The sequence below is a fragment of the Ahaetulla prasina genome, chromosome 10, assembly GCF_028640845.1.
Source record: "Ahaetulla prasina isolate Xishuangbanna chromosome 10, ASM2864084v1, whole genome shotgun sequence".
Lineage (NCBI taxonomy): Eukaryota > Metazoa > Chordata > Lepidosauria > Squamata > Colubridae > Ahaetulla > Ahaetulla prasina.
In genome coordinates, this window is record NC_080548.1 from 13,899,300 (window position 1) to 13,913,651 (window position 14,352).

General features: G+C 42.6%; 2 protein-coding genes and 1 long non-coding RNA gene across 3 annotated transcripts in view; 2 read left to right on the forward strand and 1 right to left on the reverse strand.

The window, feature by feature from the left end:
- Positions 1-6,005, forward strand: part of MTFR1L (mitochondrial fission regulator 1 like) — a 28,561-nt gene extending 22,556 nt beyond the window's left edge. The window contains exon 8 of the mRNA XM_058195120.1: positions 2,515-6,005. Within this exon, the coding sequence (XP_058051103.1) occupies positions 2,515-2,620 (106 nt within the window). The 3' untranslated portion in view covers positions 2,621-6,005. The remainder of the gene's footprint in view (positions 1-2,514) is intronic.
- Positions 4,999-13,418, reverse strand: LOC131204528 (aurora kinase A and ninein-interacting protein-like). The gene is made up of 3 exons (XM_058195913.1): positions 11,447-13,418; positions 8,239-8,557; positions 4,999-5,879 (listed from the first exon to the last, which is right to left on the reverse strand). Exons 1-3 carry the CDS (start codon positions 11,597-11,599, stop codon positions 4,999-5,001), a joined length of 1,353 nt encoding a protein of 450 aa, XP_058051896.1. The 5' UTR covers positions 11,600-13,418.
- A 72-nt stretch (positions 13,419-13,490) lies between these two features.
- LOC131204182 (uncharacterized) overlaps positions 13,491-14,352 on the forward strand; it is a 31,417-nt gene continuing 30,555 nt past the window's right edge. The window contains exon 1 of the long non-coding RNA XR_009156549.1: positions 13,491-13,986. This is a non-coding gene — a long non-coding RNA (uncharacterized LOC131204182). The remainder of the gene's footprint in view (positions 13,987-14,352) is intronic.

A 14,352-nucleotide genomic window follows, 5' to 3' on the forward strand; every position in this document is an offset into this window, starting at 1 on the left:
CTACATTTACATGTGACCATATTTTACAACATTTACAACATTTTTTTTTCTGAAACCTGGCTCCATTATAGTTGTAAGTCAAGGACTGCCTGTAATGTGTGGATGTTGTGACCCAGGCCCAAGCAGGTAGTAGTAGACGCACTCAGTTCAAAAACAGACAGACTTTATTGGAACATAAAGTCCAAACTAAATCAAAGCAAATTCTTCATAACACAATTTTTCAGTCTTATCACCAACCTTGGTCTAATTAGGCAAACTGCCAAAGGCTTTTCTTGGCAAAAGTTCAAAAGTAGAAGATGCCGACAAATAAATACAGCAAGACAAGGAGCAATTCTATCAACGTTGTTTTCCGGAAAAGAGCCCAAATGCTGTTGCTGGTCTTTTAAGCCTTATGGGAGGGGCCAATCATCTCTTGGCCCTATTCCCGAGTTGTCCTCTTTGCTTGAGCTGCTCTTGCCTTCTGGCAGCTCTTCTCATGCGTGCGTTAGGAACAGGCTCCTCCTATTCCTCTGCCTCACTACTATCAGTCTCTGGAGGCTCCGGAGTCCGCACATCACTCCCCGATGACCCTGGCCCCACCTCTGCCTCCGACGCAGAGCCCTCATCCGGGCCTTCCCCAGCCTCCACGACTGGCCCATGTTCTTCCTCAGCCTCATCACTATCCGACTCCATTGCCAGCTCCGCAGACTACTGGAGGACCATAACACTGGGGCAGAACAGAACTGCTGAAGGAAGTGTGGAGTTCTCTAAAGGATGCTTTTCCATAATATTGGAGCTTAACAGCAATTGTATTTTAAATCCTCCTGGCACCTTTTAATATGCTCATCCATTGGGATTCTTGCTCTTACCTTAAGTTAATTAAACCAGTAAACAGAATTACCTCATTGTCAGGGGAAAACTGCGTGAAAACTAGAGCTGGATCAGATGTGAGAAACACATTATAAATAAGTGAGCTCACATTTAAATATGTTTAATTCCAAACCCCCATGCCAGTCTCTTAGTAATAAAATTGATTTCCTGGGAGTTGAAGTCCCTGGGTCTTAAAGTAACCTGAACAAACATGGTTGCTTATTGCATAGAATTTTCATCGTATTGTTTCGGATTTGAGGGCAATGCATCTTTTGTGGTCATTGACCATAAATATGCCATATGAGCTGCGGTGGCAGCAGTGCTTAAGAGTTCAGTACTGCAGGCTAATTCTGCGTGCCTGCCTGCAATCTGGCAGTTCAAATCTCACTAGGCTCAAGGTTGACTCGGCCTTCCATCCTTCTGAGGTAGGTAAAATGAGGACTCAGATTGTTGGAGGCAATAAGCTGACTGTAAATCTCTTAGAGGAGGCTGTAGAGCACTATGAAGTAGTATATAAGTGCTATCGTGTTTCCCCGAAAATAAGAGCCTGTCTTATTTTTTTATTTTTTTTAAAATCTATTTTATAGACAAACATACAATACATAATCAATCATTCATTCATCTGAGTACATCTTTTGTGTCATCTTGTTCCTCCAATATTAATCATTTCATAATATCATTGTTTCATTTATTATAACATTTCATCCACATTTCATGCTTTACTATTAATACATTTATCAATCTTTACAATATTACCTTATAAATATATCTTCTCTAACCAATGATAAAATTGTCCCCATAGCTTAAAGTATTCAGATTCCTCTCTTCCTTTAATTGTCAAAGTTAATCTATTCATTTCTGCACAATCCAATATTTTCTTAATTACTTCCCCCTCTGTAGAGATTTTCTCCGCTTTCCATCTTTGCGCAAATACTATCCTTGCTACAGTTCTTACATTTTTTTGAACCCTGAAATAAGCGCTTGGCCTTATTGCCATGCGCTCAAAAGCCCGATTGGGCTTATTATCAGGGGATGTCTTATTTTGGGGAAAACAGGGTATTGCTGTATCCTTAGAAGGACTTAGCTAACCAGTCTACACCATTAGCACCCTAAGACATCTTGCTCTGAGCACCACCACTCCCCAGGAGCCCCTTCCCACTCTTACATTCCACTCCATGGTGGGCCTGATTGTTGGGAGCAAAAGAGGCAGGGCTTCACCTGGGATGATACGGGAAGAGAAGTCTCTGCTAGGCAATGAAAGAAAGACTGTTGCAGGCAAGGAAGTCGAGAAGGGAAAGCTAATGAGAACAAGCCAAAGGAAAGAAAAAAATCTAAGCCAGTGTTCTCAGCCTTGGCAACTTTAAGACCTGTGGACTTCCGGAATTCCCCAGGCAGCCATGAGGAATTCTGGGATTTGAAGTCCGCAGGTCTTAAAAGTTGCCAAGATTGAGAAACCCTTTTTAGTTGTAGATCATACCATCTTAGCTGTGATCTTGGAAAAAAATAAACCACTTGGGTAATAAAATTGATGAAAAGGCTGCCAGCTTATTTTAGAATCTTGGTAAATATTTTAGAACGTTGGTAAATAATTCAGGAACGGTTGCAGCTTATGAAAATCTTCCCATACTCTTATGTAACATTCTTCATCTGGTATCTTCCTTTTAGGAACAGAAGTTTACTGAAAGAAGAGGATCCTGCGATTCTTATAGCAGACGTTTTAAGAAGGAAATTTGCTTTGAAAGATGAAGATGTAAATATGAAAAAGAACTGACAGTTATGTTCATTTCTTACGTTAGTATGCTTCTTAAGATTTTTCTCTACAGTGGCTGCCTTCCTTGAACATTAAATATCCTTTAGGGGTTAGGCTTCCTGTGTGCTTTTATGCAAAAGGAACACACTAAGTGAGAGAAACTGACGTTTTGCTGGTTTTTTCCACACAGCCAAACGATATAACATTTTTTTTAAAGGGCAAAACTTTTCCACATTCTGAACTGAAGCGTGAATACGGATTCTTTTAAAGTTGGATTTGCCAGTGGCCGACAGTGATGCTTTTCATTTAAAAAAGAAATTCATGTTATAGTCTTGCTGCAGATCTGAAGCCTGTGAATACGTAAACTCTGGAGTCCCACAATTTTGTTTCGTAAAGGTCGATTTCTGAAAAGTTCCTATTTTCTGCAGCCTCTCTCCACAACCAGCATTCTTCAAACAACTGACATATAGTTGACTAAAGATAGAATCAAGAGTCTAATCTAAGCATTGAATTTAAAATCTGGTTGTTGATGATATACACTAGGGGTCTCCAACCTTGGCAACTTTAAGCCTGGCGGACTTCAATTCCCAGAATCCCCCAGCCAGCAAAGCTGCCTGGGGAATTCTGGGAGTTGAAGTACGCCAGGCTTAAAGTTGCCACGGTTGGAGACTTCTGATATACACTAAAGCTGTGCAGCACTACAGATCTGAAAGTAGACTTGGAGGCCACCTGTCAACACCTCCTTAAATACATCTATGGAGTTGCTGGCAAATTGAGAAGCACACACCTGTGTGCACTCCAAAGTATCTTTACCCCTTTGAATTCAGGCTGCTACCCAGTCTTGTAATTCAGCTCTGTAAAGCTAAAATTGCTCTTTTTCATTTGTTGAGGCAGAGCACAACCACCTGCAGGCCTCACTCTTTGCTTTAAGCTCAGGGACCAGGAGGTTAAATTAACACACAAGTGGAAGAATAGCACACAGTCAAGTTTCTAGTGGGAGGGCAGCAAAATAACCAGTGAATTTGATAAGATACTTTAGCACTGGTGGGGATGGCCAGCACAGTCCAAGAGTGGCTTAGTTTGTTGTGCTGGCATTGCAGAATAAAACGCTATTACAAAGACCAGTTTTGCAAAGTTTGGTCCGGGCAGAACATTTTTTTTTTCTTCATGGGGTTGTGGCACAGCTGCTTTAATGATGTTTGCAATTTATCTTCATGTGCATCTACAAACATCTCTAGTGAAGCATCTATGACCCAAGAACCCTCAAAGCAGTTCCTCCCCCCCCAAGAATTTGCAAAATAATGCCTTGGACGCCATGGCATTTTTTAAAGCAATTGGAAAGACTTTTCTAGGGCTTGTCTGCATGTTTAAAAATATTACCAACTAATAACCTTTCAGAACCTCCTGGCAATTTTTAGAAGGGCAAAAGTGTGGAAAAGTTTTTGCAGTATATTTTAAAAGCCTTTTTGAGCACTGGCCGGTCCTTTTGTCAGCAGCAATTGTAGCATGATAGTTTGTGATGCTGCCACTGTTATCTAGGGGAACCACGATGGTTTAAATCACTAACTTCAACCCTCAGGGAATTTATAACACTCTTTCCCATGGCGCACAAAACAATTTTCCACTTTTTACCCATTCTTTTCTCACTGTTAATATTCTATTGAGTTATTTAAAGATACTGTAAAGCCAGATGTAGAGAACCTGGTGCTTTCCAGTCATTTTGGGCTACAATTCCCAAAAGCACTTGCCATTATAGCCTGAGGTTCAGGCTGATTGGCATTCAAATCCAAAGCCTCTGAAGAGCATCAGGTTCTCATTGCGGCGGAACCAACTGCGAGTCCTGTTCATACTCATTGATCGGAGTTCTTTGTAAACGTACAAACTGGTGTTCTCGTCTTAAAACATCGCCTGAAGGGACACAAGAGAAGGAACCCCATGTTGGCAGGCTGGATCTTGCTGAAATTGCATGGGGTCAGGTGCACTAGCTATGCAGTTTGGTAGGTCTATTTTTTTTTAAACAGAAAACAAGACACTTCCCCCCTCCCCTCCATTTTGAAGCAGAAAGGACTGGTCAGCAATACCAACTTTTAAGTGGTGCTGTGGCTGATGGGTCTAGTTTAAACCCATCTTAGTCGACCTTTGAGCTACCTGAATAAAAGCTAGTCAAATCCCATCTCGTGGAACAATTCTAGAGCAGCCCGACGTCTTTCTAGAACACCAGGATTCAGATTCCATTCCTCGGGTTTCTTTTATTAGCTCACACACCAAAGAAAGCATGTTGAACAAAACAAGGTTAGGTATGCAACACACAGCCACAGGCAATATACAAAGGGGGCCTTTAAGCCAAGTTTGTTTTGTAAGAAGGCACAGAGCAGTTATCTCACAGAGCAATTACGATTTTAGTGTTTAATGACTTTGTTGCCTTCCGAATCCTCTGTGAATAGCAAGTCATAACATGACTTTTCACTATGTTCTGTCAGAGGAGGAACGCCGCGCCTGCCCAGAGACCCAGGGGGGCGTCTGTCTCCAGCCCAACCGTCCCTAAAGCAGCTCCTGTTATTGAAGGCGCTTCTTACAGGGGTCCTTTTGCCCCACCAGAGAGCCTTTGGCAAGGACGGCTGGCTTCCTTCTCCTTCAGGGCGGTGCAGAATTACTCTGCAGCCCTCGGAGTCCTGTGTGAACAGCCGCTGAGTTGAAACAAGGGAGCTGTTCTCATAGCTAGTGTACTTTCTACAGGATCCAGTTTGGTTGAAATCCAAATATGCTGCTTCTGGTAGGTTTTCTTCCAGTTCAGGATCCATATTTTCAGAGTCAGAGGAGTCCACAAAAGTAGCACCCACCCAAGAGGAAGGGAGTCTGCGCCGTTTCTCTGCATCTGCTCTTTGGTTCGAAATTATTTTAAGACTTGGGCTTCTCTGAGAAAACAAAGCGGGGCTCTCTTCTCTTTGCCAGCCATCGTTTTTCTTTTTCAGGGGGGACACCGGAGCCACCTGCTGCTGAAGCGGCCCCTTTTCTTCCAGATGCTGAATGAGATCTGTAGTTAGAAAAGCCTTCTGAGCAACAGGGGGGCTGCTGGCATGGCTCTGTGCTCGAGCGGGGAGAGAATTGCAGGTTGCTGCCTTTGCAGGTTGCCTTTGGCGGTCCTGCAGGCTCGATGGTTGAAGGACAGAAGCCCAGGCCCTGGTCCTTTCCCCTCTAAGCAATTCAGAGTCTTTTAGATTGACAACGTTGTTTGATGCGGAGGTCATTAACTGCTTGTTTGGTTCTGTGGGTTTTTCCCCTGCCAAAAACAATGGAATCCGAATCAGCCAGAGATCAAATACACAGCCTTTATATAGCCTAGCAGTCTAGGGAAATAGCAAGTTCTTTTACTTCAAGAGCCAGAGATACATGACGGGTGGGGATGCTATCAATCCAAAATCCTATTCTGGATCCTTTGCTCCGTCTCTCAAGAGTCTACCTGATTCAAGAGACCAGATGTTTTCCCTGCTAGATAGATGAACTGCCCTTGGAGGAGACCCCGTCTCCCTGTTTGATTTACTGTGGTCCTCAGAAGCTTTGCCAAGACAGGGACTTAGGCAAAACCCTTGGCCAATCTAAAGCTTGTCTAGGAGGGGAAGATGGTTTAATTCAGGAAAAAAGTGTGCCTTAGTCTCTGTGTTTAAAAGGAAAAGTTTGGGGGATGTGTTTGTTGTTGCAAAAACCTGACTGGCTAACCCGCGAAACAAATAATACAAATACTGATCAGGCTCTTCTTGTAACTACTGCTATGCCTGAATGATCAACATGTCTTTCTTACTAGGTCTCAATTATTCCCTCTTGCTCTTCTGTGGAATTGAAAGAAGCAACCAACCAAGAAATGTTATCTAAAGAAAAGACTTGGGTGGGGGGACTCCAAATGTTGCTGCTTTCCTCAATTACCTTTTCCCCAGTTTTTGAAGTGGTAAAGAATACGTAGTGCAACAGGAGGTGTTACACATCCTCCATACCTTTTAGTAGTATTAATGCAGCAGAGACACAAAAGTATTTTGGACGACGTTGTGTGTTTTGTATGTCTTTGCAGTGAAGAGTGCGATGGAATAGCAAATAATAAATCCTGTTATATAGAGCTTGGCATGTGCAAGTTATTTGAACTTACTCCTTAACTTACTACTTACTATCTGGCCTTGAAAATGTGCAATGACTGTAGCTGCTAAAATATTGGGCGAAAAAGCTGACCACTAGATGGCACTAAAAAGTTTACATTTGTTTATCTTTTTGCTGCCATCTAGTGGTGGGGCTTTCTGTAATCCTGATGTGGTAGTTGAAGAGCTTCCATTTTCACAGTGGTTATATCCAAGAAAGTTCATAGGCCTCCCCATCTCTCTCCACTTTTCAAAAGCAGACTGCAGCATTTCTCTAATAATGGGGAGATGCAGGAGTGGGGTGAGGGGCTGAAATGCAATTTCTGACTTTGTTTAGGGCCATAGGGCCATTACATGATAGTAAATAGACATGGTTGAAATTTTCAGGAGTTAAGGATGTGCCTATAATTTCCTGCCAGGACAAAGACTCTGGTAGGCAAACTGTTTCAACTGCCACCTTTAAACTCCAAAATATTTCCACATCCCACTGGAAATGTGGCCAATAGCTTCCAAGTGTCAGCAAAGCTACAGTCTGCATCCCCATCTACCTGCTACTTGGATAACAGACCACGAACCCCCTCCATGCCAGTTCATCCTCCACAACTGGCAACTCTCCTAAGTCAAGGTACTGCAGAGGCATTTCTGGCAGGGTTGATGACAATTCGCCAGCTTGCTAGGGCCAACTTGCCACGGGACAAAAGTTAGATTAATACCAAAGAAATGGAATAGGATCATTAAAGAAAGGATAGAATGAAAGGCGAATGACACCCCCCCCAAAAAAATATTTATTTTAAATAATTGAATTGTTAAATTGTCCATGGTGAGATGGCTGCAGAGTTGGCTAGGGCGAGTTGTCCCATTCAGCTTCTATCAAGGGAGAGGCTCCAACGGATAAGACCCCTCCTGGCATTAATGGGGAGATTAAACCTGGGTGGGTGGGAGTACTACGTTTCCCAGAGACCTAAGATTCCCATTTCTGCCTCATTTTAGCAGGAATCCAGAAGTTCCTTGCTGCATTTGTGACGTTGTTGGAGCAGAGTGTAAAGAAATGGAATTTCTACCAGCTTAGATAGCATGGACTATATCCTGTTTAGTGCAAATTATAACGGAGAGTTTACATTGTGCTAAGCCACTGTTCCTTGCAACCTTAGTGGCCTTATGCCAGAATTTGGCAGACTAGAAGATGATGGCTTAGCACACCCTGTAACTCCACGATGAAAAGAGATGATGGCCATGTGCTCCAGTTCCCTTTGGGCTGACCGGTGCATAGCCTTCATTGCATTCGTACACAAGCATAAACTTAGAAATATTTATTTCAGTATAAAGTATTTTCACTCATTATTCCAAAGCCTAACTCTGAACAATTTCATACGTGTAAGGTCTCCTCTTCCCCCCCAGCAAACAAAATAAAGCAAATAGTGGATTTCTTTACTGAAGGATTATGGAGGAAGAAATCGTGTTTTGGGATCCCTTATTTTACCCAACGTAGTTAACAAACCTACAAGCTGCACTTACACAACACGGTACGCTTGATTTGTCTATGGCGGCTTAGAAAAGAACTTGGGCCATTTGGTCTGTGGATGTTACAGTGCAGTGTGCATAATGAATCAAATTGGTAATTATTTCTGTGAAGACAATTCTCTTTCCATGTCATGAGTACCTTACAATTGTTCCTGCTTGGGAGAAAAAAAATCAAGACTGTACCTGCTTTCTGAGCAGTGAAGAAAGTAGAAATAGTGGTTTGTTTAGTGCATGGATGAGGTGGTCCAATTATTGCAGCAGGACGATGGGATTTCTGGCCCAGGAGAGTTAAGGGTGACTTAGTGGCAACATTCTAGAGGGAACAAAACACAGAATTAAGAGCAACTGTCCTCATGCACTACTTTTAGCATATTGCATACACTAGTTAATCCCAAAGCCTAAATGAATAATGATTTACTTATATAAAACCAATGTCAACAGTATCTGCAAGCAGAAACTGTAACAAATAATCATAGTGCATGGGTGTCAAACTATCGTGACGTTTTTTCCCTTCGTGGAGCCGGGTTGGGCATGGCCTGCATGTGGCAAATCCGGCCCATGGGCCACGAGTTTGACACTCCTGTCATACTGTACTGTGATTTCCTCTATTGACGGAAAACCTTCCTGGCAATCATATCTTCTTCTTGATAAATGCTATCACACTATGACTAACTTCGGTTCCTTCCTCCCACCATGGTTTTGCAATGTGTGACCAGTAATTAAAATAACCTGATGTTTTTTCAACAACGGGTAGTCCTCGGGTTATGATCGTAATGGAGCCTGCCCAGCACGATGATGATCATGACAGTCGTAAAGCAAATCAGCCACGTGACTGATCTAATTTTGCCACCTTGTTTTGCAGCATTTAACATAATAACAGAGTTGGAAGGGACCTTGGAGGTCTTCTAGTCCAACCCCCTGCCCAGGCAGGAAACCCTATACCATTTCAGACAAATGGTTATCCAACATCTTCTTAAAAATTTCCAGTGTTGGAGCATTCACAACTTCTGCAGGCAAGTTGTTCCACTGATTGTTTTCACTGTCAGGAAATTTCTCCTTAGTTCTAAGTTGCATCTCTCCTTGATTAGTTTCCACCCATTGCTTCTTGTCCTGCCTTCAGGTGCTTTGGAGAATAGCTTGACTCCCACTTTTTGTGGCAACCTCTGAGATATTGGAACACTGCTATCATGTCTCCCCTAGTCCTTCTTTTCATTAAAGTAGGCATACCGAGTTCCTGCAAACGTTCTTCATATGTTTTAGTCTCCAGTCCCATGGTGATTTGTTAAACAAATCACCACGGTTGTTAAGCAAACCAATGGTTTACTTTGAGCATGGTTTTGCTGAAAAGAATTGCCAGTTTTCAGCAAAACTGTGATAATATGCAGTCACATGACCATGGAATGCTGCCAAGAGCCGTAAATCTAGCCTGGCCAATGAACATTTGAAGTGCAGTCATGTGACCACAGCCCCCCCGCTCCCTCCCCCCAACCATCATAACTTCAAAAATGTGGGTCACAAGTATCCCCCAGGTAGGTCCATCATAATTACAAATGGTTGCTAAGCAACCAATCTCAAATCAAGGGACTACCTGTATGGCATCGTAATACTGGTACTTAATCTTATTGTTTTATGTGACTCTTGTGGCTCAGACTGTTAAGACAGTCTGTTATTAACAGCAGCTGCTTGCAATTACTGCAGGTTCAAGCCCCACTAGGCCCAAGGTTGACTCAGCCTTCCATCCTTTATAAGGTAGATAAAATGAGGACCCAGATTGTTGTGGGCAATAAATTGACTTTGTATATAAATATACAAATAGGATGAAGACTATTGCTAACATAGTGTAAGCCGCCCTGAGTCTTCGGAGAAGGGTGGGATATAAATGCAAATTAAAAAAAAAAAAAACTTTCAGCTATCTTTCCAGCAATTCTAAAAGGTCAAAGTCAAACTAAGGTAAGATTAATAATATGTCTGATCTAGCGCTGCTTATGGACTTCCTAGGTGCTTGCCAACTTGTTCATCTCCTCAGACTTCCTGTTTGATAACAGTATTCCAGAGTTGCAGAGATGAGTAAATTGCCATTTGAAATTAGAGAACAAGAAGATAAGCAATATCACAAAATACGGGATTTATTTTATCATTGGTTAGAAGGAAAGATATGCTAGAAAAGAGTTAAAAAAGGTCGAGGTCAAGAGAAGTAATTTGAATTAATTTAGGAGAATGGAATGAATAATGTTATTAGACAAAATACTATTGTTTAATTAAAAATTGAAAGAGTAAGAGACTTGGACAACGTAAGACAGATGAATGAAAGAGATGTTTATTTTGAAATTGCACAAGAAGATATCTAAACACTCCACCAGCACATCGTCATTGGATTGATGAGATTTTTATGTTTGTTTGTTGTAAAAAAATAAAAACTTTAAAAAAAACCCAGTATTTCAGAGTAGATACTGGCTAAGCTTTTACATCCTAAATCGTGATTCACTTAAATAACCCATCATTGACAAAATCACAACGGTCTGGTTTCCTATTCAATTTATGATAAATAGAAATCACAATATACCAGCCCCAATCAGGCAAGTTCATCCAATACATTAACCTCAAAACAAGTAAGCCATGATGGCTTAGCTTGGTGTATGAACCAGGCCACAAGGTCTCCACTATCTGAAGGCCTGGAAAGACGAGAAGTTTCAGATTACCCGCACAATGAAATAATGTGTGTTCTTTTTGCTGTTCAGCTTTAACAGTGTATGAAATAAACTATCTTAGTGCATTAGAGCCAGTTTGGTCTATAGATTAGTGCAGGGGTCTCCAACCTTGGCAACTTTAAGACTTGTGGACTCCAACTCCCAGAATACCTCAGCCAGCAAAGCTGGCTGAGGAATTCTGGGAGTTGGAGTCCACAAGTCTTAAAGTTGCCAAGGTTGGAGACCTTGGTCTAGTGGTTAAAACACCAGGCTAAAAACCAGGAGGCTGTGAGTTCTAGTTCCTCCTAAGGCATAAAAGCCAGCTGGGTGATTTGGAGCCAATCATCAAAAGATCAAGAACCTTCTAGTTCTGCTTTAGAGATGAAAACAGGCTGGTTTCAACACACCTTTCAGAGTTATTATAGGGAAAATAGAAAGACGGACAAGTATTGTGTATATTCACCACCTTGAGTTATTTATAAAAAAATAATAAAGGTGGGATATAAATAAATTACCATCACTTTGCGTCTTTTGAGTGCTGAAGGATCCAGCCACACATCGCAAGAGTCCTGCAGCTTTCCAACAGCGTTTCTGCCTTTCCTCTTCATTTTCTGCCTTCGGATTACATGGAATATCCTCCAGGATGAAAACAAAGAGAAGACGCACATCAGGGAACTCCTCAAAACGCATCCTAAAAGTATCGAAGCTCGGGAGGACGTTTGTGAACAAAAACCAGAGTGCAAAATCAAAGAATCCCAACTGACTTAACCTTTGTAATGCTGAAATGTCCAAGAATCTTAACCAATTTGTAAGTGCAACTTCCTCATGGGCTTTTGAGTGTGCTCAGATTAAGGTTACCTATGCACAAATTCCTTACCAAATCACTTGGCCACCAAATTAACTCACCCATTTGCACATCTACTCAACCATAAAGTAATCAAGACTGACTGGATTTGCACACATACAAAAAATTAAAAATCATAAAATTAAAGGTGGGCATGTTTGCTCAACCTTGACAACTTTTAAAGTGTGTGGGCTTCAATTCCCAGAATTCCCCATCCGGCCATACTGTAATTGTAATGTCTTCTTATTTTATTTATTAATTGTAATTCTTAATTCTTCTTAAAATAGGATAGAAAGGCTCATGAAAAGAAACTCCAGGCATTCAAACAACTAAAAACTCCCTTGTGCTCAGCTCCATTCCAAACAACAATACCGACCATGGTCAGTACTAGTTTTCCTGGCAGCAATATAGCATGTTCTACCTTCCTCATTTTTCAACTCCCAAAATATTCCACAGCCCCGGAATCTCTTGGTGGTCTCCCACCCAAAGATCAACTAGGCCCAACACTGCTCAGCTTTGGACTGACTTTGCTCAAAGCAAGCCTGCTCACACATGTTTATTAGACATACACCCCACACAGTGGTGAAAACCATTTTTTAAACTATCGGTTCTGTGGGCGTGGCTTGGGGGGCGTGGTGTGGCTTGGGGGGCGTAGCAGGGGAAGGATACTGCAAAATCTCCATTTCCTCCCACTCCAGGGGAAGGATACTGCAAAATCTCCATTCCCACCCCACTGCAGGGGAAGGATACTGCAAAATCTCCATTCCCATCCCACTCCAGGGGAAGGATACTACAAAATCTCCATTCCCACCCCATTCTGGAATCAGCCAGAGGTGGCATTTGCCTGTTCTCAAACTATTACTCAAAATTTCTACTACTACTATTACTACTACTCAAACTACTCAAAATTTTCACTACCGGTTCTCTGAACTACTCAAAATTTCAGCTCCCAGTTCTCCAGAACCTGTCAGAACTTGCTGGATTTCACCCCTGACCTCACATCAGGAAAGGACAGGTAGGCTGCACCCCGGTTTTATGAGAAGTCTCTGCAGCACAAGTCCCAAACTTCTCCCAGGAACTGCTCTCTTAAGGTGCTATGGATGGCCCCCCTCTGCCCAAAGGGACCTCTGGGGTTGGATGGGGAACCTTCTCAAGTCAGAAGTCTGTAGAGATTCTCAGTCATCCAGGTCATGGTTGTCCCAAAGGTGCTTTTTTTCAGGAGGCAACTGGATTTTGTTTTTTCTTTGAAGACGTTTCGCTTCACATCCAAGAAGCTTCTTCAGCTCCAACAGGTCTCCACTATCCAGTCAGAGCTGAAGAAGCTCCTAGGATGAGAAGCGAAACGTCTTCAAAAGAAAAAAACAATTAAGTCCAGTTGCCACCGGGGAGAAAAAAAGCACCTTTGGGATTTCTCAGGACAGCAAATCTCAACTCCACGGTCAGGATTCCCCCGTGCAAACGCTGTTCACCTTCATGCGTACTCCTATGAGTAATTCCCTTGCAACCCTTATTACAGAGGTCTTCAAACTTGGCTGCTTTAAGGCTTGTGGACTTGAAAGCTTGTGGACTTGAGTTGAAGTCCACAAATCTTAAAGTGGCCAAGTTTGAAGACCTCTGACTTATTAGGAGCTCTCTGCATGAAACGAAGGGTTTGCAGGCTTAGCTGCCTCTTACCAGCCTCCTCTTCCTCCATTGCAGGGTAGAACAGGCTCCAGTTCCAGGAACTCTTCCGGACTCCCAGTTTCGTATTTCCCGCCACCCTGGTCCCGCCCCTCGTGGCTAGGAACCGCCCAATGGCAGAAGCGCCTGTTTACCACGCCCCCTTGGTGCCTTTCTGGGGGCGGTATCAGTCAGGGGCGGAGCCCCGCCTGGGGAAAAGCTCCAGTTCCCGTTTGCGCCTGCGCCGCTTCCAAAGGCGTGCTCGCTTGCAAAAAAAAAGGAGGTTTAGGAGTTGCGCCGATGTTGTGTGGTCAGCGCCGGATCCCGCGCAAGGGGCCGTGGGGGCACCTGACTTGCCTCGTCCGTGTTGTTCGGCTCCGTTGCAGCTGATGCAAAAAAAAGAAAACACCCGCCAGAGCTGCCCGCCCCGCCATGCATGAAATCCGAGCAAATCATCCTCGAAAGCCTTTAGACGTGTCTGGGGATGCGCTAACTCGCCACTTCGTTCCCATCACTCATCTCCTTCCACTGATGACTGTAATTTTGATGCTGGTATCCTTACGATTTATACTGATATTGATTGTTTCCTAGTATGGTTTGATTACTTATTGTATCCTATGACCATCATTAAGTGCTGTAAGTGTTGTGCCTTGATGAAGGGATCTTTTCTTTTATGTACACTGAGAGCTTATGCACCAAAGACAAATTCCTTGTGTGTCCAATCACACTTGGCCAATAAAAAATTCTATTCTATTCTATTCTATTCTATTCTATTCTATTCTATTCTATTCTATGACTATCATTAAGTGTTGTACCTTATGATTCTTGATGAAGGTATCTTTTCTTTTATGTACACTGAGAGCATCTGCACCAAGACAAATTCCTTGTGTGTCCAATCACGCTTGGCTAATAAAACTA